Source organism: Neoarius graeffei, chromosome 15, assembly GCF_027579695.1.
Source record: "Neoarius graeffei isolate fNeoGra1 chromosome 15, fNeoGra1.pri, whole genome shotgun sequence".
NCBI classification, from domain to species: domain Eukaryota; kingdom Metazoa; phylum Chordata; class Actinopteri; order Siluriformes; family Ariidae; genus Neoarius; species Neoarius graeffei.
Genome location: NC_083583.1, coordinates 58,613,292 through 58,639,114, shown reverse-complemented (window position 1 = coordinate 58,639,114; position 25,823 = coordinate 58,613,292). Strand labels below are relative to the sequence as shown.

General features: G+C 41.8%; 1 protein-coding gene across 1 annotated transcript; it reads left to right on the top strand.

Annotated features, from left to right (window-relative positions):
- On the top strand, nucleotides 1-25,396 carry mrpl45 (mitochondrial ribosomal protein L45). Its single transcript, XM_060940601.1, has 8 exons — nucleotides 1-83; nucleotides 4,679-4,874; nucleotides 14,185-14,302; nucleotides 14,567-14,665; nucleotides 23,391-23,439; nucleotides 23,651-23,800; nucleotides 23,877-24,050; nucleotides 25,218-25,396. Exons 1-8 carry the CDS (start codon nucleotides 21-23, stop codon nucleotides 25,314-25,316), a joined length of 948 nt encoding a protein of 315 aa, XP_060796584.1. The 5' UTR covers nucleotides 1-20; the 3' UTR covers nucleotides 25,317-25,396.
- Nucleotides 25,397-25,823: the final 427 nt, after the last annotated feature.

Below are 25,823 nucleotides of genomic sequence, written 5' to 3'. Positions count from 1 at the left end.
AAGAAGAAGAGGAGGAGAAAATGGCGGCCTCCATTTGCAGGACGTTAAACTTCCTTCATCAGAGCACATGCAGTAATTTAAAGGTATGAAATTATGTCGTATTGATGAATAGTTTTAAATGTACCACTGTTTAATTTGTAGGATACGGTTTGACTTTCTGATGGACAGCAGAAAATTAGGAACAGGTTGAGAAGAGCATTTCTGTCCTCCTCAGTTTTCATCATCTCCAAAAACGGAATGGGCTGATATTTAGTGTTAATGTAGTAGCCATGATGCACAATAGATATGATCACCAAGCAGCTTTACACAAATCCAGATGTAGATTTTATTTAAGGTCCCTAGTGACAGCAAAAGGAAACTTTGAGAGGCATCAAACTCAAAAGGGAACCCATCTTCTGGTGGGACCAGGGGCTAAGTCCAGTTTCCTCTGGGCTTGTATTTTTTTCAGGGAGATTGGTGAGGTTATATCTAACTTTACAAGATAATAATATCACCCATACACATTCAAAGGTTATGACATCTTTATTACTGATTTTTGCACTGCTGCTCTTTTTAAATGTGTGTACAACCCTACTTCCAAAAAAGTTGGGACGCTCTGTAAACTGTAAATAAAAACAGAATGCAACAATTTGCAAATCATGGAAACGTTATATTTCATTGAAAGTAGTACAAAGACACCATATCAAATGTTGAAACTGAGAAATTTTATTGCTTTTTTGAAAAATATATGCTCATTTTGAATTTGATGTCAGCAACACGTTTCAGAAAAGTTGCGACAGGGGTGTGTTTACTACTGTGTCGCATCACCTCTGTTTTTAACAACATTCTGTAAACGTTTGGGAAATGACGAGACAGATTGCTGTAGTTTTGAAAGAGAAATGTTGCCCCATTCTTGCCTGATATACAATTTTAGTTGCTCAACAGTTCGGGATCTCCTTTGTCATATTTTATGCTTCATAATGCACCAAATGTTTTAAATAGGAGACAGGTCTGGACTGCAGGCAGGCCAGTTTAGCACTTGGACTCTTTTACCGCGGAGCCATACAGTTTTAATATGTGCAGAAAGTGGTTTGGCATTGTCTTGCTGAAAAAAGGAAGGTCTTCCCTGAAAAAGATTTTGTCTGGATGGCAGCATATTGCTGTGAGGCGTGTTTATATCATTCAGCATTAATGATGCCTTCCCAGATGTACAAGCTCTCCATGTCATGTGCACTAATGCCCCCTCATACCATCACAGATGCTGGCTTTTGAACTGTGCACTGATAACAAGCCGGATGGACCCTCTCCTCTTTAGCCTGGAGGATGTGGGGTCCATGATTTCTAGAAAGAATTTCTACTTTCGATTCGTCAGACCTCGGGACAGTTTTCCACTTCGCCTCAGTCCATTGTAAAAGAGCTCGAGCCCAGAGAAGGTGGTGGTGTTTCTGGATATTGTTTATATCTGGTTTTAACTTGCATTTGTGGCTGCAGTAATGAACTGTTTTCACAGACGATGGTTTTCTGAAGTGTTCCTGAGCCCGTACAGTGATTTCCACTACAGACACGTGTCTGCTTTTAATGCAGTGTCTCCTGAGGGCCTGAAGATCACAGGCATCTAATGTCGGTTTTCAGCCTTGTCTCTTGCATACAGAGATTTCTCCAGATTCTCTGAATCTTTTAATGATATTATGGACCATAGATGATGTGATCCACAAATTCTTTACAGTTTTACATTGAGGAACGTTATTCTTAAACTGTTGCACTGTTTGCCCACACAGTCTTTCACAGCGCGGTGAACCCCTCCCCATCTTTACTTCTGAGAGACTCCGCCTCTCTGGGATGCTCTTTTTTTATACCCAATCATCTTACTGACCTGTTGCTAATTAAACAAATTAGTTTTTTTAAGCATTACACAACTTTTTCAGTCTTTTCTTGCCCCTGTCCCAACTTTTCTGAAACGTGTTGCTGACATCAAATTCAAAATGAGCATATATTTTTCAAAAACCAATAAGATTTCTCAGTTTCAACATTTGATATGTTGTCTTTGTACTATTTTCAATGAAATATCGGGTTTCCATGATTTGCAAGTTATCGCATTCTGTTTTTATTTACACTTTACACAGCGTCCCAACTTTTTTGGAATTGGGGTTGTACTTCGCTTCAGTTTGTTTCCTTATTATTAAATTATCATCAACACGTGTCAATTGACTTAAATATCACTTGTAAAATTTATCATTAGTTTAATAAAAATATATCATTTCTCACTCGCATCTCTCTCCTTTAGGACCACAAAGACACACATTCTAAGCTACATTATTATATTACAACATTCAAAATTCCAGATCACATCCCAGATCACATCCCATCTCACAAGACTATGATCATAGAAATATGTCTCCCAGGTTTCTCGCATGCACGCACGCAAATACAATTTTCTCCAGTGCATCCAGGCTCAGTTGACTGCAGCAGCTCATTTGTAGTGTCTGTCTATCCATCCATTATCTGTAGCTCCTGTTCTACATGGTCGCAAGCAAGCTGGAGCCTATCGCAGCTGACTATGGGCGAGAGGCGAGGTACACCCTGGACAAGTCACCAGGTTATCGCAGGGCTGACACAACCATTCACATTCACACCTACGGTCAATTTAGAGCCACCAATTAACCTAATCTGCATGTCTTTGGACTGCAGGGGAAACCGGAGCACCCGGAGGAAACCCACACAGACACGGGGAGAACATGTAAACTCCACACAGAAAGGCCCTCGCTGGCCGCTGGGCTCGAACCCAGGACCTTTTTGCTGTAAGGCAACAGTGCTAACCACTACACCATTGTGCCACCCCTTGTAGTGTCTGGACAACACAAATTAATTTTGACATGAATATTACGTGGGAAAAAACAAACAGTTGTTAGATACATCTTGTGATGCGGAATCTTGGACACATCATCAGTGATAGTACCTGGGGTCACGGGGGGTTTCAGGTCTTTCAACTTCAGACCCCCTCACCCAGGCGACCCGACCGGGAGTGATCGGTTCCCGGCCTGTGTCCAAGAAGCGCTCATCCATGCCTTGTCCCTCTGTATCCACAGCCATCGCGATGCTTTCTCAGCGGCCTCTGAAGCTGAGCAGATGGCTCTCCTCTTGCGTGCCCCTGTGATGCCTAGGAGACTGTAGGCCCTGCAGAGTGACTTCCCTGCAAAGCCCCTTCCCTGCAAAGCCCCTTCCCCTGACCTCAATGGGCAAGCATCTTGCATGCCACCCCCTATTGCGGCAGTCCTCCACCAGCTCGGCGTACTTCTCCCTCTTTCTCCCACTGGCTTCCTCCATTCTCTCCTCCCAAGGCACTGTCAGCTCCAACATGATGACCTGCTTGGAAGACTCTGAGTGTAGGACGATGTCTGGTCTCAGGCTGGTTTCCGTGATGTTTTCAGGGAACTTTAGCTGTTTTCCTAGGTCCACCCTTAGCTGCCAGTCCTTCGCTGTTCCCAGAAGTCTTGTTTGGGCCTTTGGTTGGGGAGGAGGTTGTTCCCCCGCTCTTACGAATGTTATTCCATACCTCAGTGGTTGCAAGCGCTTGCTGTGGACAATGGCAGAGTGGATGGACTCAGCAACTGCCTTCAGCACCTGGTCGTGGCGCCAGCGATAGCGACCATCTCCAAGTGCTTTAGGACAGCTGCTGAGGATGTGCTCCAGAGTTCCCCTTCCCTGGCACAAGCAGGGAAAACAAACACTATTTTATCCCTATATGTGACTCATCTGCCAAAGGCTGGCTATGGGATGGTCAGCTGGCTGGTTCTGTGTAGGCTACATGTAGCATTAAAACATATGATTAAATTATGTTAGGGCAACTATTGGTGTCTACATGAACACAAATTGTTGTTGACCTGTTCAATAAACTTAGTCGGGGCAAATAGACCACGACTGTAGATATCCATTAAACCACTCGACCTCCTGAGCTCGCCTGGTACACTAATCATACACACCCTCACTGTAAACTCAACATAGCCAACTACACGGAGCGTTTTTTGTGTATCAACCTAATTCGAGAGGTTACGCTGTTGATACATTCTGTACAGTATAAACACCCACAGTCGATGACTTACCGTGCGTTTTCATCTAGAAAAATCCAACAATAGTGGATTGTTTGTTTTTGAAGTCGTCTTCCAACCATTTCTGAATGACCATCTCCTGTTGGCGGTTACCAAAATCTTCAGTGTGCACTGTGCCGCGCTCAATTATGTCCCCCGTCCCCCCTCCGTCTTAGGATGCTGCAAGTCAATTTCAGATCTGTTTCAGTCAGTAGTTTTCTATTAACCTCTTACTTTTTTTTGAGGGTGAAAATACCCAGGGCTAGGCTCAAAATACCCAGGGGTATAGCCCCGAGTGATGGGGCCTAACGACAACACCGGGTGGAATTATAAATCATTACTATTCTACTTTTGGAAGTAATCATGTTTGAAAGGATGCACAATATGACCATGATAGTCTTTGTGTCATAAAGATACAGCAGCAAGTCTCAGGTGTAGAATATCCAGGTAAGATTATCCACTAAAGATGAAACTTGGGCATGGACTGTTTGGTAGCAACACGTACACAAGTTCATGACGGACACACGGCATCATGGAGGGAGAGGTGTGCCACAGCATTGATGCCGTATAATGATGTAGATGACTCATGGCGTGATGTATCTGTCTGTATGCAGTGTGTTGGGCTTTTCCTGGATGTGCAATGGCCCCAGGCTGCACTGATTCCCGTTCGCACCAAGAAGCGCTACTTCATCCCTCCAGCTGTGGGGTTGAAGGAAAAGTCACACTCTGAGCAGGAGGCGAAGGCGCGCGCTGCAGGAGTGGTCATCAGACAGGAGTACATGGAGAGACCCATCAACATCTCCTGCACGGGTATCTGTTGTTTTTCAGCACATACTTTTAATATTAGACATACATAGTTTTTTGCAAAGCGTCCAACCCATGGACAGACCAAACATCTTGATAATATGGATGCTGTTTTGGTTGTTGGATCACTGATGTATGTATTAAATATGCAATTAATACTTTTTTGACACTTAAACATGTTCAGTCTGATCAATACATGCTTCACATTTAGGCAGAGAGATTCAGTGTTATTCTCTGCTGAACATGAAGGGAAAATTCCACCCTGAAACACATTGAGTGAGTAATTATGAAGAGTTTAACGATGCTGGGGCTGTTTTTGTTATTTCTGTGAATTTACAGTTAGGTCCATAAATATTTGGACAGAGACAACATTTTTCTAATTTTGGTTCTGTACATTACCACAATGAATTTTGAACAAAACAATTCAGATGCAGTTGAAGTTCAGACTTTCAGCTTTAATTCAGTGGGTTGAACAAAATGATTGCATAAAAATGTGAGGAACTAAAGCATTTTTTAAACACAATCCCTTCATTTCAGGGGCTCAAAAGTAATTGGACAAATTAAATAACTGTAAATAAAATGTTCATTTCTAATACTTGGTTGAAAACCCTTTGTTGGCAATGACTGCCTGAAGTCTTGAACTCATGGACATCACCAGACGCTGTGTTTCCTCCTTTTTAATGCTCTGCCAGGCCTTTACTGCAGCGGTTTTCAGTTGCTGTTTGTTTGTGGGCCTTTCTGTCTGAAGTTTAGTCTTTAACAAGTGAAATGCATGCTCAATTGGGTTGAGATCAGGTGACTGACTTGGCCATTCAAGAATATTCCACTTCTTTGCTTTAATAAACTCCTGGGTTGCTTTGGCTTTATGTTTTGGGTCATTGTCCATCTGTATTATGAAACGCCGACCAATCAGTTTGGCTGGATTTGAGCACACAGTATGTCTCGGAATACCTCAGAATTCATCCGGCTGCTTCTGTCCTGTGTCACATCATCAATAAACACTAGTGACCCAGTGCCACTAGCAGCCATGCATGCCCAAGCCATCACACTGCCTCCGCCGTGTTTTACAGATGATGTGGTATGCTTTGGATCATGAGCTGTACCACGCCTTCGCCATACTTTTTTTCTTTCCATCATTCTGGTAGAGGTTGATCTTGGTTTCATCTGTCCAAAGAATGTTCTTCCAGAACTGTGCTGGCTTTTTTAGATGTTTTTTAGCAAAGTCCAATCTAGCCTTTTTATTCTTGAGGCTTATGAGTGGCTTGCACCGTGCAGTGAACCCTCTGTATTTACTTTCATGCAGTCTTCTCTTTATAGTAGATTTGGATATTGATACGCCTACCTCCTGGAGAGTGTTGTTCACTTGGTTGGCTGTTGTGAAGGGGTTTCTCTTCATTCTGCGATCATCCACCACTGTTGTCTTCTGTGGGCTTCCAGGTCTTTTTGCATTGATGAGTTCACCAGTGCTTTCTTTCTTTCTCAGGATGTACCAAACTGTAGATTTTGCCACTCCTAATATTGTAGCAATTTCTCGGATGGGTTTTTTCTGTTTTCGCAGCTTAAGGATGGCTTGTTTCACCTGCATGGAGAGCTCCTTTGACCGCATGTTTTCTTCACAGCAAAATCTTCCAAATGCAAGCACCACACCTCAAATCAACTCCAGGCCTTTTATCTGCTTAATTGAGAATGACATAACGAAGGAATTGCCCACACCTGCCCATGAAATAGCCTTTGAGTCAATTGTCCAATTACTTTTGGTCCCTTTAAAAACAGGGTGGCACATGTTAAGGAGCTGAAACTCCTAAACCCTTCATCCAATTTTAATGTGGATACCCTCAAATGAAAGCTGAAAGTCTGGACTTTGTCCATGTTCATTATTTATATAATTATAACTTGAATGTTTCAGTAAACAGATAAAAAAACAAAATTTGTGTCAGTGTCCAAATATATATGGACCTAACTGTATAGTGATTGTGTGCCACACTGATGTCACAAGAGGACCAGTCATAAAGATTTCACTGTTACTCTCCCCACCCCCCCAGAGTGTCCTGGAGAGGACACTCTAGCCTCGTGTGCAAGCATGAGGGCACAACACGGGAGATGGCAGTTGGGTTATAAGTCCAAGTTTGATTGGCGTAAAACATGGATGCCACGGGTCATCTCTGACGATGGGAGAGGTACTCTTACCTCACTGGTCAGCTACCGCCTGTTCTAGCTGGGCAGCCTCTGGCCAACAAGGTGCTGCCTGCCACAGTGGGTGCCTGGGGCTAAAGGTTTCGCCTGACAAGTGGACCATAAGACACGCACCAGACAAACAAAAATTCACTTTCAGACTGGCCACATGGAATGTGAGGACCATGTGCCCCGGTAACACTAATGACCTCACACAAGTTGATGATGTCAGAAAGACAGCAGTCACTGATGAGGAACTCTCAAAGTTGAACATTGATATTGCTGGTCTTCAAGAAACACATCTCTCAGATCAAGGCTTGCTATGTGAAAAGAACTATACTTTCTTCTGGAATGGAAAAGTAAGGATGAACCGAGACAACATGGCACAGGATTTGCCATTCAGAACTCCTTGTTGAATAGAATACAGAACCTCACCGGAATGACCGTATCTCTATCCTAGTTCTTGATACCTTTAATGGTCCCATCACCACTGTGAATGTTTATGCTCCCACCCTGTCATCTGAGCAGTCCTTGAAAGATCAGTTCTATGGTGAATTGCATGCTGTGTTAGCTGGAATCGCATCTCCCATAACCCGGTATGGAACAGAACGGGATGGAACAATACCGTCACATATTTTAATGTGGTGTCACGTATTTTCTTATATTTGTCTTCCGGGTTTTTATATGCTGTTCCATCCCATGTATAACAAGTGTTCCGTCCCGCAATACCATTTTTGTGGCCTTTATTTACATAATGTATAATCTTACCTTTTTTGTTCCAGTTTCACAGAGACAGCCGTCACGTCCACCATTTTATTAATCGGTACTTACATTAGTCATCCCGCCTTTATAGATGGTCCCGTCATGTATGATAAATAAAGTTAGAAGAAAAACAAAATGTATTGTTTGTTGTTTTATTGTCAAAACATATAACTTAACTACTATTTATTTATCTATTTTACAATTTCTTGCCTTCCCCTACCTCTACCTTTTCGTTTCTTCAGCTGACATTGTATACATTTCAAGTTCTTATCTTTTTTTTGATTCTGCTTCTGTTTTATGACCCATGTTTTCACAATCAGTGTGAAACCACATTTTACTTGAGATGGCGCTTGTTCCACCACACGGGATTTCTTTGTGACGTCACGCCGAGGTATATTCCGTAATTGGAGTTCTGGGCTTTTAGATCAATTTCGATTGAAAATATCATGAATATAACGTTAATACAGTGTGACGGGATATATTAATAGCACTAGATAATCAAAGAATACATGACAGTGATATGTGTGAGTACAAGATGTTAAGTATGAAACCCCTGAATATTTGGAAAACGTAACGTTATTGTAATGTACCGTCCCGTTCCGGTTCATACTTTCCGTACCGGGTTATGGGAGACACCGCTGGAATTTCTAGCAATGAAAAGTTATATGTGGCAGGTGACTCAGGCCTAGAAATTCATATATTTTTTTCACCAGCCAGCCAGACTAGTTACCTTCCAAAGTAACTCGCCAAACAGAAAATCAACTAGCTAAAATTTGTTCATGTATGAATTTTACTTCTGTCAAAAATAACACAAAAGAGAGTAGTTACCATTGTTCATGACTAATGTGCATTTATTTCAAGACCCGAGTATTTTGATCCTGTTGTTAAATACATAAATGAGAACAACACAGAGCACCATAATATAATATCAACAAATAATAATATATTGGAAAACTTGGCAACTTGGTGTATGAGTATTGAAAACAAATCTACTTACTATCATGACTCTAGCACCCAAAATATGTCCAACATGCTTTCTGTATTTAACCATTTATGAGAGAGAAAGCATTAGGAGCTTCATATTGACTAGGAATCAACTTGAAAAAAATAAATTATTCCATAAAAATTGTACCGCAGCCAAGGCCTACCCTGCTCCCATGTTTGCTTATAAGTCCCATTGTCGTTTCTCCTTCTCGTACACTTTATCGGCTGCCTTTTTCTCCTCTTCAGACCGAGGTCGCTTTGTCCCTGTCTCTAGCAGTTTCTGTACACCTTTCAGAAAATTCCACATCGCAACATAGCTTTGGTAGATGTAAACAACAACAAAAACACATGTTTAAATGGGCGATAATGTGGCCACATCTATTGAATTTGCTAACGTGATTACCGCGATATTCAACGAGATGCGTTATATGCATGCGCGGTAGTGAAAAAACCGACAGCCTGACTCGTACACGATATGATTCGGAATTCTTCGGTATTTTCCGTCCTGCCGATAAACACATCGATGAACACAGACACGGCACGCGCTTAATATGTGGCAGCTTTAGTTGACGGTGTGTCTGAATCTTCGCTTCATATATATATTTTTTTATTTTCAACTAGCCAGCTGGGCTGGCTAGTGACAGGAATTACCTGCCAAATGACAAATTAAGTGGCCTCGGGCGACCGGACCGCCGCGAATTTCGAGCCGTGGGACTTCAATGCTAGGGTTGGTAATGATTATGACACTTGGCCTACTTGTCTTGGGCCCTTTGGCATTGGTAACATGAATGAAAATGGGCAGTGATCACTTGAGCCTTGTTCGCAGCATGGTTTGTGTTACAAACACCTTCTTTCGATCTCAACCAATGTACAAGGTTTCTTGGAGGCACCCTAGGTCTGGACACTGGCATCAACTAGATTTCGTCTTATCTCAAAGATCTGACTTATGTGATGTGCAAAACACTAGATCATATCACAGCGTAGACTGTGATACAGACCATGCACTTGTTTGCAGCAAATTGAAAATTACCCCAAAGAAAATACACCGATCAAAGACAGCAGGAAAGATGATCAGCACTTCTCAATGTCAGAATCCTGACAGAGTTGTTGAATTTCTTGACAGAGTTGAAACAAAGTTTGGTTCTTTGCAAACAAGTGACTCAATTGAAGAGACCTAGAACACATTAAAGACAACTATATACGACACTGCAACTGCCACATTTGGTTGCAAGAAACACCAGAATGAAGACTGGTTTGAGGCATCATTTGAAGACCTCAGTGCTCTCTTAGAAGAGAAACACAATGCTTACCTCAAACACAAAGCTGATCCCTCACAGAAGAACCTTCAACATCTGCATGAGGCAAGAAGTGTAGTACAGAGAGCAGCTAGAAGATGTGCTGACCAATACTGGTTGAAGCTTTGTGATGACATTGTCTGTTTCAGAAGCCTTTTCAATGCTCGAACCTTGTATGACGGCATCAAGAAAGTCATTGGACCAACTGTGAAGAAGACAGCTCCTCTCAAGGATTTGGATAGCGAAGTTATCAAAGATGGTCAAAAGCAGATGGAACGATGGGTTGAACACTATCTAGAGTTGTATTCCAGAGAGAACGTGGTCTCTGATGCAGCATTGGAAGTGCTTGAAGATTTGCCAATCATGACAGAGCTGGATACTGAGCCATCTCTTGAAGAATTGACTGATGCTATTGATAGTTTGGCAAACAATAAAGCCACAGGTCAAGACTGTTTCTCAGCTGAGATCCTGAAATGTGGCAAACCTGTGTTGCTGGAGAAGTTACATCATCTCCTGAGTAAATGTTAGAGGGAAGGATACATTCCCCAAGATATCAAGAATGCAAAGATTGTCACTCTCTACAAGAACAAAGGTGAATGTCGTGACTGCAACAACTATCGTGGCATCTCACTCCTCGGTATTACTGGAAAAGCCTTTGCAAAGATATGCCTGAAAAGACTTTAGTCCATAGCAGAACGTGTGTATCCTGAATCCCAGTGTGGCTTCAGAGCAGAAAGGTCTACTATAGACAAGCTATTCTCCCTCAGACAGCTGCAGGGAACAGTAGAAACCTCTATATCTTGCTTTCATCGACCTCACCAAGGCATTTGATCTTGAGTGGGGATGGTTTGATAAAACTTCTTAGGAAGATTGGTTGTCCACCTAAGTTGCTTGCAGTTATCAAATCATTTCATGTTGGTATGAAGAGTGTTGTTGAGTTCAGTGGGGATACCTCCAGTCCTTTTGAGATCAAGGGTGTGTTCTGGCACCAACTTTGTTTGGAATTTTCTTTTCAGTGCTTCTGAAGTTTGCTTTTCCATTAGATGAAGAGGGAATATTCTTGCACACCCACACTGATGGTAATCTCTTTGATCTCTCAAGACTCAGGTCCAAGCGTAAGGTTCAGAAGTTCATGATTCATGAAATGCTGTTTGCTGATGATGCAGCACTGGCTGCCCACAGTGAGGCAGAACTTCAGATTCTCATTAACAAATTTTCTGTTGCATGTAAAGAGTTTGGACTCACCATCAACTTGAAAAAAAACCCCCTCAAGTTCTGGGACAGGGTCGTGAAGAACCTCCCATGATTACTATTACTATTGATGACCATACCCTTGAGACTGTGCATAAATTTACCTATCCAGGTTCCACTGTAACTGATGCTCTGTCTCTCGATACTGAGCTAGATATCAGAATAGGCAAAGCTGCTACTACTATGGGCAGACTTCAGAGGAGAGTATGGAAAAATCCTAAATTGACCCAAAATACCAAGATCAGAGTGTTTGAAACATGTCAAGTCAAGTCAAGTTTGTTTGTATAGCGCTTTTAACAATAGACATTGTCCCAAAGCAGCTTTATAGAATCTGAATGACCCAAGACATGAGCCAATTTTATCCCTAATCTATCCCCAATGAGCAAGCCCGTGGCGATGGTGGCAAGGAAAAACTCCCCCAGACGACACGAGGAAGAAACCTCGAGAGGAACCAGACCCAAAAGGGAATAGAATTTTGATAATAAAAAAATTGCCTTCAGTTCTTCTTTAAGATAAGTACTTTGTTTTACGGTAGTGAAACTTGGCCAATTTATGCAAGGCAAACTAGTAATAGACTCAACACTTTCTTTATGCGCTGTTTGAGGCGTATTCTTGGTATACACTGGACTGACAAAATACCTGATATTGAGATCTTGAACTGTGCAAAGCTCACCAGCCTTCATTCCATGCTCCTCCAGCGATGCCTTCACTGGTTAGGACATGTTAGTAGAATGAACGATGAGAGGATTTCAAAGGTATTTCTCTATGGAGAACTTGCTGAAGGAAAGAGGCCAGTGGAAAGCCCTAAGCTCAGGTTCAAAGATGTTTGCAACAAAGAGCTTAATGTTTGTGGACTGGGCCCTTTTGAATGCTGATAGAGCTTTGTGGCAAATGACGGTGCTCGAGGGGGAAGAGAAAGAACAAGGAGGCTCGTGCAGAGCGCTACCAAGAAAAGCGACATAGAAGACACAATAGGCGCAGATCAGCCGCTGATGAAATAGCAGACCAGGACTTCATGTTTTCTAACTGCAATGGTCTGTGTCGTGCTAGACTTGGGTTAATTAGCCACATGAAAAAATGCCAACACTAAGTTTGTTGTCCTTGAAGCGGATACCATTGTCTTTCAAGACAGATGATGCCATGATGATGAATATATATATATATTAATTAGGGGTTGTGTGCCACACTGATGTCACAAGAGGACCAGTCATCAAGATTTCACTGTTAACCCCTCCCCCCAAAACAAAAAAAAAATCTCGCCACCATTTCTACATTCAGGGCGTCACGGTGGTGTAGTGGTTAGCGCTGTCGCCTCACAGCAAGAAGGTCCTGGGTTCGAACCCCGGGTCCGGCGAGGGCCTTTCTGTGTGGAGTTTGCATGTTCTCCCCGTGTCCGCGTGGGTTTCCTCCGGGTGCTCCGGTTTCCCCCACAGTCCAAAGACATGCAGGTTAGGTTAACTGGTGACTCTAAATTGACCGTAGGTGTGAATGTGAGTGTGAATGGTTGTCTGTGTCTATGTGTCAGCCCTGTGATGACCTGGCGACTTGTCCAGGGTGTACCCCGCCTTTCGCCCGTAGTCAGCTGGGATAGGCTCCAGCTTGCCTGCGACCCTGTAGAAGGATAAAGCGGCTAGAGATAATGAGATGAGATGAGATGAGATTTCTACATTCAATTTTCCCATTAATGAGGCAACTGCACTGGCGGCTGGTTAAGTTATTCCATGAAATAAGAGTCATACGTGAGTTGATAGCCAACGAGGCATGTAGCACTGAGTTGTCTATGATGAGATTGAGTAGAATAACTCTTTTCTGTCCACATTCACTGGATTTTGAGAAATGTAGCATTTTTATTTTTTGCAAATTTGAACCAAGCAGAGTGCACGATTTTACCGGAAGTAGCTTGTGCCATATAATAATTAAGTTATTCCATGAAATTGAGTCGTACATGAGCTGATAGCCGACGAGGCGCGTAGCACCGACTTGGCTATAAGCCATGTACGATGAGATTGAGTGGAATAACGGTTTTATTTTATCCAAATTCACTGGATTTTGAGAAACGGAGCATTTTTATTTTATTTTTTTTTCCAAATTCAGTAAATAAAAACTTTTATACAAAACGTCTGACAAAATAATTTCCACTTAGAATGTAAACAAACCGGCAAAATGCTGTAATAATAATTCTTAAAAAATAGAAAAGATACGTTCTTGGTATCAAATACTTTTATTCCATACTTTGTTGCTTTTTGGGGTTTTGTTTTTGAGTAGAGTTTTTATTTCGTCCTTTGGTTGGTTCAGCAACATGCGCCGCCATTTTGTTTTTCTCTACTCACGGTATATGAGCTGATTGGCTACTCTACTACTAGGCTATCAGAGCGCACGATCGCTCATATCCAGTGAATGTTTATGGAATAAATAGTGATATGCACGATGACTACACTTTCTTTAGGTAGAGATGAAGCAAAGGCTGATTGCCACTGGCGCCAGTGTCAGCGGGTACTCTGACAGCATTGTGAGTAATGTCAGAAACCGTTAACTAGTGAAGATGAAAACTAGTGGACCAGCATGCTGATCAGTGTTTCGACTAAAAAAGTCAGAATTTCATTACAGGGTGGACGAGTTTTAGATGCCATCGAAGATCGCATATTAATTCTAAATTGTAATATCGATTATACAAGTCACTGAAGATGGAATTTTCCTTTCATGTTAATGTTGCTCACAATCTCAGATACGACCTCATTTTAACTTCAGCTCGTTTTGTCTGGCTGTGGTTTGTTTGTTCAAATATCTCTGAATCGTTTGGGGGTTTTTTTTTCTTCTAAGTGTTGTGTTTTTGCTTTGCATGACTGTGATAGCCGGAGTCTTTGATCCATACATCCCTCCAGAGGGCGATGCTCGTCTCTCCTCTCTGTCCAAAGACGGGTTGAAACAGCGCACAGAGCAGCTGCGACAGAGTGCTGCCTCACAGCTGGCGTAAGAAACATCAGCATTTACACATGTGCTACTGTATTCTGCTTCTTCATCTCAGATCGAGCAGAGGAGTCAGACGAGATGGGATTTAACACTTACTTAACCAGACCAACTCCTTTTAAATCGTCAGCCTTGAATTAATAGAAAAGGTCGACAGTTTACTTTGGTTGTTGATCTTGTGTAGGTTTCTGCTCAGTTTTGTTCCATATCATGATCAGACATGTAACATCTAACACTTCTCCTGTTTGTGTGAATTTCTTTGCCAAGGATGCGCAAAATAAAGGAGCACGACCCAGAGTTCTCTTCGAAAGAGTTCGCCGTGCGAGCAAAGGAAATCTTCATCGAGGCTCATTTGGCTCTAATGCAGTAAGAAGCATCTTTTTGTTATTTTGTTTTGTTTGTTTAATCCCTTGTGAGTGTTGACAGGGTTCCTATGCAGTATGGAAAAGTATGGAATTTTATTTTAGTATTTTCCAGGTCTGGAAAAGTATGGAAAATGGAAATTAGGGTATGGAGAAATATTTGTGTTTCCAGACCTTTGCCGCTACATAGTAAAATGAAGCTCAACATTCCAACATTCAGTTGAATTTTGCCAAAGAAATGTGTTGAAATGCGGAGGGAGGGAAACGGGTGTTCTGTTGTACTGGCATGCGCTCCGCCACACCCCCTGAACCTGCTTGCTTCTTGCAAGACTTTGGACAAGACGCAGGAAAACCCCCTGCTACAAAACGCCTCTTGAACACGCGTGAACACACATCATAGCTCCAGTCAGTGTAAAAATGCTGATGGCTTATTTGGCAGTGTTGCCAGAATTTGCTAGAAAAATAAGGCACATGGACCCTGAAAACAAGCGACCCAAGACAAAAAAAAACTGCCAACAAAAATATGAAGGCTGTGTATGCAAACATACATATAAACTGAACAATGCTGTTATTACATTATTATTATAATTACATTACATTTAGTTGTCGCTTTTATCCAAAGCCACTTACAGTTATTACAGGGTACAACATGGTTACAACCTGGAGCAATGTGGGGTTAAATGCCTTGCTCAAGGGCACTGCAGCCATTACATACTGGTTAGGGTGGCCACGTCTCGGCCACGTCTGCCATCTCTTGGTATGTGGACAAAATGCGATCTACAGTGGAACTAACGCAGGGCCTTCATAAAACACAATAGTAAATACAAAAAATGCCATAATGACTGTTTTCAAATTAGAAGCTTCAGTAAACTTGTGTGTGCACAACATACAGGGTGTCCCGAAAAAATGTATACACACTTTTTGAATTATTGTGAAGTAGGTGTTTATTAAAATTAATTTCATTTTCAAGGTGTAATAGAATTTACAGACATCACTTTATTGTTTTATCACTGCCTCTAACTGATGTTTATAGTCTACGCTATGAGACCTGCAGCAGTCACTGAAAGTGAATGTCCAAAAATACCAAGAGAACTGAATGTGATTTGCATTGTCAGCAGCGACTGGACCAGAATGGATGTCAGTTTGAGAACAGGCGGTGACTAAATAATAAAATGTCTGTAAATTCTATTACTCTTTGAAAATTACATGGATTTTAATAAACACATACAGTACTTTACAGTGATTAAAAGTGTGTATACATTTTTTTCGGGACATCCTGTATGGGGCGGCACGGTGGTGTAGTGGTTAGCGCTGTCGCCTCACAGCAAGAAGGTCCAGGTTCGAGCCCCGTGGCCGGCGAGGGCCTTTCTGTGTGGAGTTTGCATGTTCTCCCCGTGTCCGCGTGGGTTTCCTCCGGGTGCTCCGGTTTCCCCCACAGTCCAAAGACATGCAGGTTAGGTTAACTGGTGACTCTAAATTGAGCGTAGGTGTGAATGTGAGTGTGAATGGTTGTCTGTGTCTATGTGTCAGCCCTGTGATGACCTGGCGACTTGTCCAGGGTGTACCCCGCCTTTCGCCCGTAGTCAGCTGGGATAGGCTCCAGCTTGCCTGCGACCCTGTAGAACAGGATAAAGCGGCTACAGATAATGAGATGAGATGAGATGAGACATCCTGTATGTGCTTGACATCTTCACACACCTGTGTTTTAATGTCTTGAAGTGTGCATCAGATACGTGTGCGTCAGAGTGGCATCCTGTATTTTGTGTAATGTGTATATATATATATATATATATATATATATATATATATATATATATTTATGACAAAAACAGGGCACTGATACAAATTTTAGGCCAAGCTAAATATGGTATACATTTTGGTGGTATGTCATAATGTGAGCACCTGTTTGATTTTCAAGTAATTCTTTTAAATATATGAGTAGTTGTTTGTTCGCTGAAGTCTCCAAACCCGAGAATTTGAGTATGGAAAAAGTCTGGAATTTTAAATTTGAAAATGTGTAGGAACACTGTGTTGAAGAAATGTCTACCACCAGTCTGCCAGACAGACGTCTGTTCATTAGCTCCACCTTACGATGTTTCGAAGTCTATAAATTCCTCAGGGACATGGAACACCTTTTCCATTATTTTCACTGCTTCTAACAGACTGGACAGCATGAGTTTTTATTCGACATAGTAATGTACCATTTGTCATAAGTCTGTTGATTTATATGTCATGAGCCTTGCTTGCATACAGTGTCTTACAAAAATATTCATCCCCCTTGGTGTTTGTTGGGGGGTTAGCACCATTTGATTTACACAACATGCCTACAACTTTAAAGGTGAAAATTGTTGTTTTATTGTGATACAAACAATAATTAAGATTTAAAAAAAACAACCCAGAAATCTGGAGTGTGCATAGGTATTCACCCCCCCCAGAGGAAAAAAAAGTCAATACTTTATAGAGCCACCTTTTGCTGCAGTTACAGTTGCAAGTCTCTACGGCTATGTCTCTATTAGCTTAGCACATCTAGCCACTGGGATGTTTGCCCATTCCTCAAGGCAAAACCTCTCCAACTCCTTCAAGTTATGCCACAGATTCTCAATTGGATTGAGGTCTGGGCTTTGACTAGGCCATTCCAAGACATTTAAATGTTTCCCTTTAAATTACTCCAGTGTAGCTTTAGCAGTATGTTTAGGGTCATTGTCCTGCTGGAACGTGAACCTTCATCCCAGTCTCAAACCTCTGGCTGACTCAAACAGGTTTTCCTCCAGAATTGCCCTGTATTTAGTGCCATCCATCTTTCCTTCAGTCCTGACCAGCTTTCCTGTCCCTGCAGATGAAAAACATCCCAACAGCATGATGCTGCCACCACCATGCTTCACTGTAGGAATGGTGTTCTCAGGGTGACAGGTTTGCGCCACACATGGCATTTCCCATGATGGCCAAAAAGTTCAATTTTATTCTCATTTGACCAGAGAATCTTCCATGTGTTTGGAGAGTCTGCCACATGCTGTTGGGCAAACTCCAAATGTTTTTTTTTTTTTTCCTTTCTTTAAGCAGTGACTTTTTTTTTCTGGCCACTCTTCCATAAAGCCATACGTACACGCTGCGGAGTGTACGGCTTAAAGTGGTCCTATGGACAGATACTCCCATCTCCGCTGTGGATCTTTGCAGCTCCTTCAGTGTTATCTTTGGTGTCTTTCTTGCATCTCTGATTAATGCCCTCCTTGTTAGGTTTGTAGTGGTTCCATATTCTTTCCATTTCGCTATAATGAATTTAATGGTGCTCCCTGGGATATTCAAAGTTTGGGATATTTTTTTTATAACCCAACCCTGATCTATACTTCTCCACAACTTTGTCTCTGACCTGTTTGGAGGCTCCTTGGTTTTCATGTTGCTTGTTTAGTAGCGTTGCAGAGTCAGGGTCCTTCCAGGACAGGTTGATTTATACAGACATCATGTGACAGATCATGTGACACTTTGATTGCACACAGGTGGAGCTTAATCAGCTAATTAGGTGACTTATGGAGTGAATTGGTTGGACCAGCTCTTATTTAGGGGTTTCATACGAAAGGGGGTGAATACTTATGCACACTCCAGATTTCTGTTTTTTCATCTTAATTATTGTTTCTGTCACAATAAAACAACAATTTGCACCTTTAAAGCGGTAGGCATGTTGTGTAAATCAAATGGTGCTAACCCTCCAAAAATCCATTTTAATTCCAGCTTGTAATGCGACAAAACAGGACAAGCAACAAGGGGGATGAATACTTTCGCAAGATGCTGTATATAAGCTGTTTTTGTTTTTCTCTCTCCTTTTTTTTTTTTTGTAAATGTAGTCAGTACAGTTACTTCAATCACAATGCTGCTTCTTCTCAGCATCTGAGCTGGTTGTTCGTGTAAATGTTGAGATGTGTGTTTGAAGCAGTATGATGGCGAGAACCTGAGGACCCACTGCACTGCCTCCCCTTTGTTGAAGATGTACTATATGAAGTGAAGTGTATTAACGGGCGATGAAGTGTGAACACAGCAGGCACAGGGATGCTTACTGTGTTTACCAATGCACGTTTGTAGTACAGTTTATACAGTGCAAAATAATGTAATGTGAATTTCATACGTTCGTTCAAAGGTTGAGTGTTTTTCAGCTAAAGCAGCAGTTAGAGCAAATATGAATACAGTTCACCAAGCTGAAAAGCCAGTTTGCTCAAGAGGAAAGGACACGTTTGTTTTTTGGGAGCAGACACTTTACCCTTTTGCTGACTTTATTGAGATCAACTTTGACCTGTGAATTTGTGGATCAATGACGAAGCAGGGGGGTGATCAATAAATATTTAGCATTTGTGGAGCCATCCCACATACGCTAGGTGTTTTTTCGTGATAAAATTCAGAGGGTTTTTTTTTCCCTCCCTGCTTACCAGTGGCGGCTCCTGAATTTTTTTTCAGGGGGGGCAATTTTCCCTCGTTATGTCTACACGGACCATAAATGTCCACAGGACTGAAGTAAATAGATTTTGTACTTCAAACTCCATGACCAGCAAGAATTTTACAGACTGTGCAACTTAAGGACAAACAGGAAAGTGCACTTACTGTAACAAAACATTGTAAATAGTTGGCTAACATAACAATAGCAGTTGAATAAATAGATGAGTGGATCTTTAGATCTTGCAATTACTGGTATTTACCAAGGATATTACCAAAGTGCTAACTCTCAGAGCAAAGTGTGGCAAATATAAAAATGCACATTGAAAACATCAAAAGTGAACGGATTCTGTGACTGTGTGTGTGTGTGTGTGTGTGTGTGTGTGTGTGTGTGTGTGTGTGTGTGTGTGTGTGAGTCACGAAGTCAACCAAACCCAGAAAAACACCACGGTGACTGGAGCCCTCAGTTTCGTCTTTGCCTCGTAGAGCTAACTCGAACACTCCACAAAATTTCACGCATTGGGTGAGCCAGTTTAATATGTGCCTGTTCTTGCTCACCTCAACGTTGTGGCGGCGAACTGCTAGCCTGTAGCCCTCATCCGGTTGTGTAGCGATGTTCACTCTCCCAAAAGCCGAACATTTCAGGCAGCTGCCCATGTGAATCTTTGATGACTCATGTTTTTTTATTTTCTCCGACAAATGATACATGTCCGAAACTCCAGTGACCGTCCAAGCAGTGTTGTCCGTGGAGCCACCTCCAGGGTGGAAAAGTAAGCAGGGGTAGCAGAAAACCGCTGAGGCGTCCCCACAGCCAGCTCGCCAGGATTTGCGCTGGGACCATGTTGAAGTAAAACCTCGAGTATATGATTTCCCCCCCTTGTCGAAATTTGTTTTATGTTTAGATTTGGTCGAGGGGGTCCAGCTTGTTTTGTTGCCAATTTAGCTCGATTTGATCGCTGACTAAATGGAACTTCTTTTAAGGACCGCACTGAATTGCTTTCCACATCCATCTCACCTCAGAAACTGAGCGGATCGAATGCAACTTTGCCGCGCTTCGCAGTGACGTAAGCACGTTAGGGCAAGCCCCCCCGGAACCCATAGAGATTGCATTGAAGTGTCATTCAGGAGAAAAAAAAAATATTAACATGGGACTCTATCAGTGAACTCTTGGGCGATTTTCAGCATGACTGAAATCACCCCAAAAGGGGCGGTACTCTAGAAGCAAGACCACCCTGATTGGACAATGATACCCAGAGACAGATTAAAACGGCCTCGAGCAGCGCTGGTGAAAGTTTGTTTTAAAAAAAGAAAAAAAAACTTTTTTTTTTTAAAGTTTTGGCAGTGCATCGCCCAATCGCCCTTATGCACCAGCCGCCCTTGCTGCTTACTAAGATTTTCATATTAGCAATGTTGGTACCTCAGTAATCTCTATTTTATACATTATGAAGGTCGTCTCTACATGTGATTTGAGCCCGACCAACATAGGATTTTTAAGGACTAATACCAATTTTGATATTTGAGGATTTAAAAATCCGATAATGATATACCGGTCGACCAGAGGGGAACCATCAGAGAAGGGACAAACATATCAGCATTTCAGATGTTCTATTTAATTTCTTTCATTCTTTAATTTCTCTCATAATTTGATTATAATTATTCCCTTTGAATTCTAATTTGGCCTCATTTTCTGTCAAATTTGCTTCAGAAATGAAAGCGTTACTGTCCTGAAAATATTAAAATAGACTTATCTAATGAGATTTGTTTGTTTGTTGTCTCTAAGCAGAGAAGAGTTTAGAGCTGCTCACTCATTGGTTAGGACTTCATTGCCAGGACAGAAGGCCATGGTAGTGTATGTTTATGTAGGAAGTGACAGATGAATTAACCAGTCAGATTTTGATTTGTAGTGGGAGGGACCAAAAATTTATCAGACTCGGCTTTCTCGAAGGCCAGCGTGAGCTTAACCGCGAGTCAGCGCGGCAGTGAAGTCACCTTCCAGCCGTTGTAGCGTTCATCAGTAGTGTTAGTGAATGCTAAATAAAGCAGTCAAGCCAGTGCTATCGAGAGCAAATAGCAGAGGCTGACAACTGAGAAACTCATGTTTCTGTCTCCAAACTCTTCTTCCACGCTGCACGCTCGCTACAGTATTTTTCACTCAGACTTAAGTATTCATTTCTCTGTGTAATTTACTGAGCTACTTTTAAAATCAACCTTGACAGCTACACACACCGGAACGACCTGGCAGCCTGCTGCTAATCCCTCACAAAATTCTTTGCCCTGTTGCTTTTTTGGTGTGTCTAGCTAAGTTTTGGCAGAGCTCAAGTCCCAGCTCTAATAGTAACGGTTCATCACTCTGGTTGACATACGTCAATTTTTTCAGAAACGCATAACATAAAGGTTTTCCCAAACATTTACTGTCTGTAGTTAAGAGTCCAAGATCACATGATACAATGTATTTTAGAAATAAGCTTTTTATTGTCATAAATCAGGGTGGCCGCGGGTCCTTAAAAAGTCTTACATTTAATTTTCCTAAAATAAGGCCATTAAAAAGTCTTAAATTGTCTTAAATTTCAAACCCCGTGGTCTTAAATTTTCAATCTTAAATTTATGGAGATTTTACTCAGTCATATCGTTAAAATGTGGTACACTTTGGATGGGGAAAAAGTTTAATCGTTTTTGATGCTCACAATTATACCGCGCAGGCTCCGAATCCACCGGTTGCTAGACACACGCGTGCCTGACAACCACTCGGTGCCTGATCTGTTGATGGAGGGTAGTCCGAGCCACAATGGGTAAATGTAAATTTAATGATAACTGGCTGCAAGATGCAAAATACTCGTGGTGGCTGAAAGCTGTACCCAAAGATGCCAACGAGGCATACTGTGTAGCATGCTGTAAGACTTTTAAGTCGGGCACAATGGGGATAAGGGCGGTGGACTCTCGTATGAAGAGCTCCAAGCATGTTGCTTTTGCTAAAGGCCGCGAGCATCAGCCTCAAATATCCGACTTCAGCGCTGCCACCACTAACGGTCGTGGAGAAGAGGATAGATCTGCGAGATGGAAGAGAATATTGTGTGTGAGAGAGAGAGAGAGAGAGAGAGAGAATATATTCTATTGCGTGCATGTGAGAGAATAGTATTGTTTGTGTGTGGGTATCGTTCCAAGTGTTTTAAGAAGTGCAAGTGAGCATACCTTTCAAGTGAGTGAGCCGAAGTTTCAGGTGTATGTGCGTTCACATTGTTTAACTGTTGTTTTCTGCATTGTTGTTTGACCAAAGATGGAATTGAACAATTCTGCTTGCAATGTGACTCCCCAAGCAGAGAAAATAATAATTAAAAAAACCTGTTGCATTGGATTCTGTGTGTGTGACTTCATTCACATTTTCACACTGTTACATTGGTTTCAAACATTGTGACTGCATTCTGACTGTCACATAGTTAGAAGTTGATCCGATCCTTATATTGTGTTCTGAGTGTGTGAACGCCTGTCAAGGAAAAGAAATGAAGTACTTCTACTAGAATAGTGTTTTCTGGTGAATGTTTACAAGAACAATAAGTTACATTAAATTATATAGTTTTTTTTTTCAAAAGAGTACGTTTTTGCATGACTTTAGATTTGGTCTTAATTTTTTTTGGAACATGGTATGAAAAAGTCTTAAAAAGTCTTAAATTTAACTTGGACAAACCTGTAGACACCCTGTAAATAGTACTTTGAGCAAAGGTACAACTAAATATATTAAAGTTTTAATAAATAAAGGTCAAATGTATAAAAATGCAAAAAAAAGTTTAAAAGAACCAGTTAGAAACTATAAAGTACCCCTACTAACGAACATGAAAGTGTGTGTTTGTGTTGTGTGGGGCTTCCATATGAACATATAAATATGAAACCATAAATAAATAAATAAATAAATAAATAAGGGCTGCTCTGCTTGGGTCAGCTGATTGTTGTGATTTGTGGTGTTCCAAATGTGCACACAGTGCCCTCTGGTGGACAAATTACACAATGACAACACTTATACATGGGGTATTCATGTTCTGTCTCTCCTTTTCTTTTTTTAATTGTCAATTATCAGCTGTTATAAATGCTGGTAGTGATTTTATTTGCAATTAGCTCATATCAGCTGATGATATCGGTATGCCAATTTATCAATCAGCCTCTAGTTTTGAACAAGTTCCAGTGTTCACTGAAAGGGGTTTGTTTTTTCCCTCAGTGTCATTATCCCCTGGCCCATTCTTTTACTGTGATCTAGCACTGTTTATGTTTATGAATATGAGTTGAATACAAAGTCATGTTTTATTTCTCCACTCTTCCAGGTTCAACAAAGAGAAACTTCATTCTTTGGTCACGGAAAGGTGTTACCCTGTATGTAAACTGCTTTTGTGGTATTCAGTCCTCACTGTGTAAAAGTTATGATTGTATTGTTCATGACATGCAGATGAAAGTGATTCATTATATCAAAAAATTGCATTTCATGTTCATGGAAATTCAATACCAAACTGTTTCCAAACCACACCTTTAAGCCGTTTGTCACAAGTGTTCGTCATGAGGGTCACGAGCTTGCTCTGTGTTGTAGGAGATGGTTCGAGGGAATAGGTATAAAACACTGCGATGGCGCTTTGTTGAGTCTCTGGAGCCGCCACGCTTGGTCCATGCTAGATGCCCGGACATGATCAGTAAGGGCAATCTGTACGGTCAAGTAACGATCCGCATGCACTCGAGACAGGTGAGTTATAAACATAAACAAAAATTTATGTTGTGTCACTGACTGCGGCAGTGCTTTATCAGTCCTCTTTTTGTAGACATTGGCAATCTATGACCGATTTGGTCGCTTGATGCTTGGAGATGAAGACGAGCCCAGGGATGTCCTGGAGTACTTGGTGATGGAGAGACACCTGGTCAACCCATATGGCCTTTGGAGACTCCACGGCAAGATTGTTCCAGCATGGGCGCCACCTAAAGGACCCATCCTTAAGGTTTGTTACCATAAGTAGCATAGCATAGTGTAGTAGAGTATAGTTCTCTCTGGACTGACTGAAGTTGCGAGCGTAAGATTAAATGATTTCCTTTTTTTTCAGCTATGAAGTATTAAATGCATTTTTGGCCTATGAATTGTTTTCTGAGGAGGATTATTAAAGCAGCAGTATATAAGTTTTATACAGACACAGTAGAGGTTTATGGAGACCCCGTTAATAGAAATGCACCGATCAGCCATAACGTTATGACCACTGACAGGTGAAGAAGTCAATAAGATTGATGATCTCATTACAATGGCACCTGTTAAGGGGTGGGATATATTAGACAGCAAGAGAACAATCAGTGCTTGAAGTTGATGTGTTGGAAGCAGGAAAAATGGGCAAGTGTAAGGATCTGAGCGACTCTGACAAGGGCCAAATTGTGATGGCGAGATGACTGGGACTGAGTGTCTCCAGGCGGCATGGTGGTGTAGTGGTTAGCGCTGTCGCCTCACAGCAAGAAGGTCCGGGTTCGAGCCCCGTGGCCGGCGAGGGCCTTTCTGTGCGGAGTTTGCATGTTCTCCCCGTGTCCGCGTGGGTTTCCTCCGGGTGCTCCGGTTTCCCCCACAGTCCAAAGACATGCAGGTTAGGTTAACTGGTGACTCTAAATTGACCGTAGGTGTGAATGTGAGTGTGAATGGTTGTCTGTGTCTATGTGTCAGCCCTGTGATGACCTGGCGACTTGTCCAGGGTGTACCCCGCCTTTCACCCGTAGTCAGCTGGGATAGGCTCCAGCTTGCCTGCGTCCCTGTAGAACAGGATAAAGCGGCTAGAGATAATGAGATGAGATGAGTGTCTCCAAAATGGTACATCTTGTGGGGTGTTCCCAGTATGCAGTGTTTAGTACCGACCAAAAGTGCTCCAAGGAAGGACAACCAGTGAACCAGCGACAGGGTCATGGGTGCCGAAGGCTAGCTCATATGGTCCAATCCCACAGAAGAGCTACTGTAACACAAACTGCAGAAAAATTTCATGCTGACACTTTTCTGTTTTAGTCAGCATTAACTTTTTCAGCAGTTTGTACTTGTTCAATTTTTTTTAAACAGATTTAATGGTAAGCTTGTCATTTCTGTTGTGTTACTCTTGACAATGGTTCATTCGTACTAATTCCTGGTCATTTTTCCACAGACTGTTATGATCCCAGGCCCCAAGCTAAAGCCAGAAGAGGAGTTTGAGACTCTTAATTATGAGGTGCCAAAGCCCAAGGCAGTACAGTGGCATAAATAAGCTGTAGGGTGGGATGTTCAAGTCGTCTTTGTACAGATTTAATTATTGACCTGTGAAATAAACTAATGTTCCTGAAACTGTATGGCTCTCCACTGGTGTCCTCACTGAACTGTTTCAGTGTGTAGGGAAGGAATTTGGAAAGGTTTGTTCAGCCTTGGTCCATTTACAACACAAAACTATTTGGGAATGTACAGCTGATTTCAGAAAGGTTATGAAAAATATATTTTTACATAAGGTTTTTATGCACACTGTATCACTTTCAAAATCACAAAATTCCTGTATCGCTTGTACATGACATTTACTTGCTGGACATTGCATGTTAGGTTTTGATCTGTGTGTACACAAGGAGGTCAAATCGACAAAATATGGTTTAGGAATGTCAACCTCTGCCGCCTCAGAGATTCTGCCTCTTGGATTGATCTGGGAACAAACAGTCACTGACACAGACACAGCTGCTCAGAGATGTTTCTCAGTTTATTGTAGGACAAACGCGAGTATATATTCACA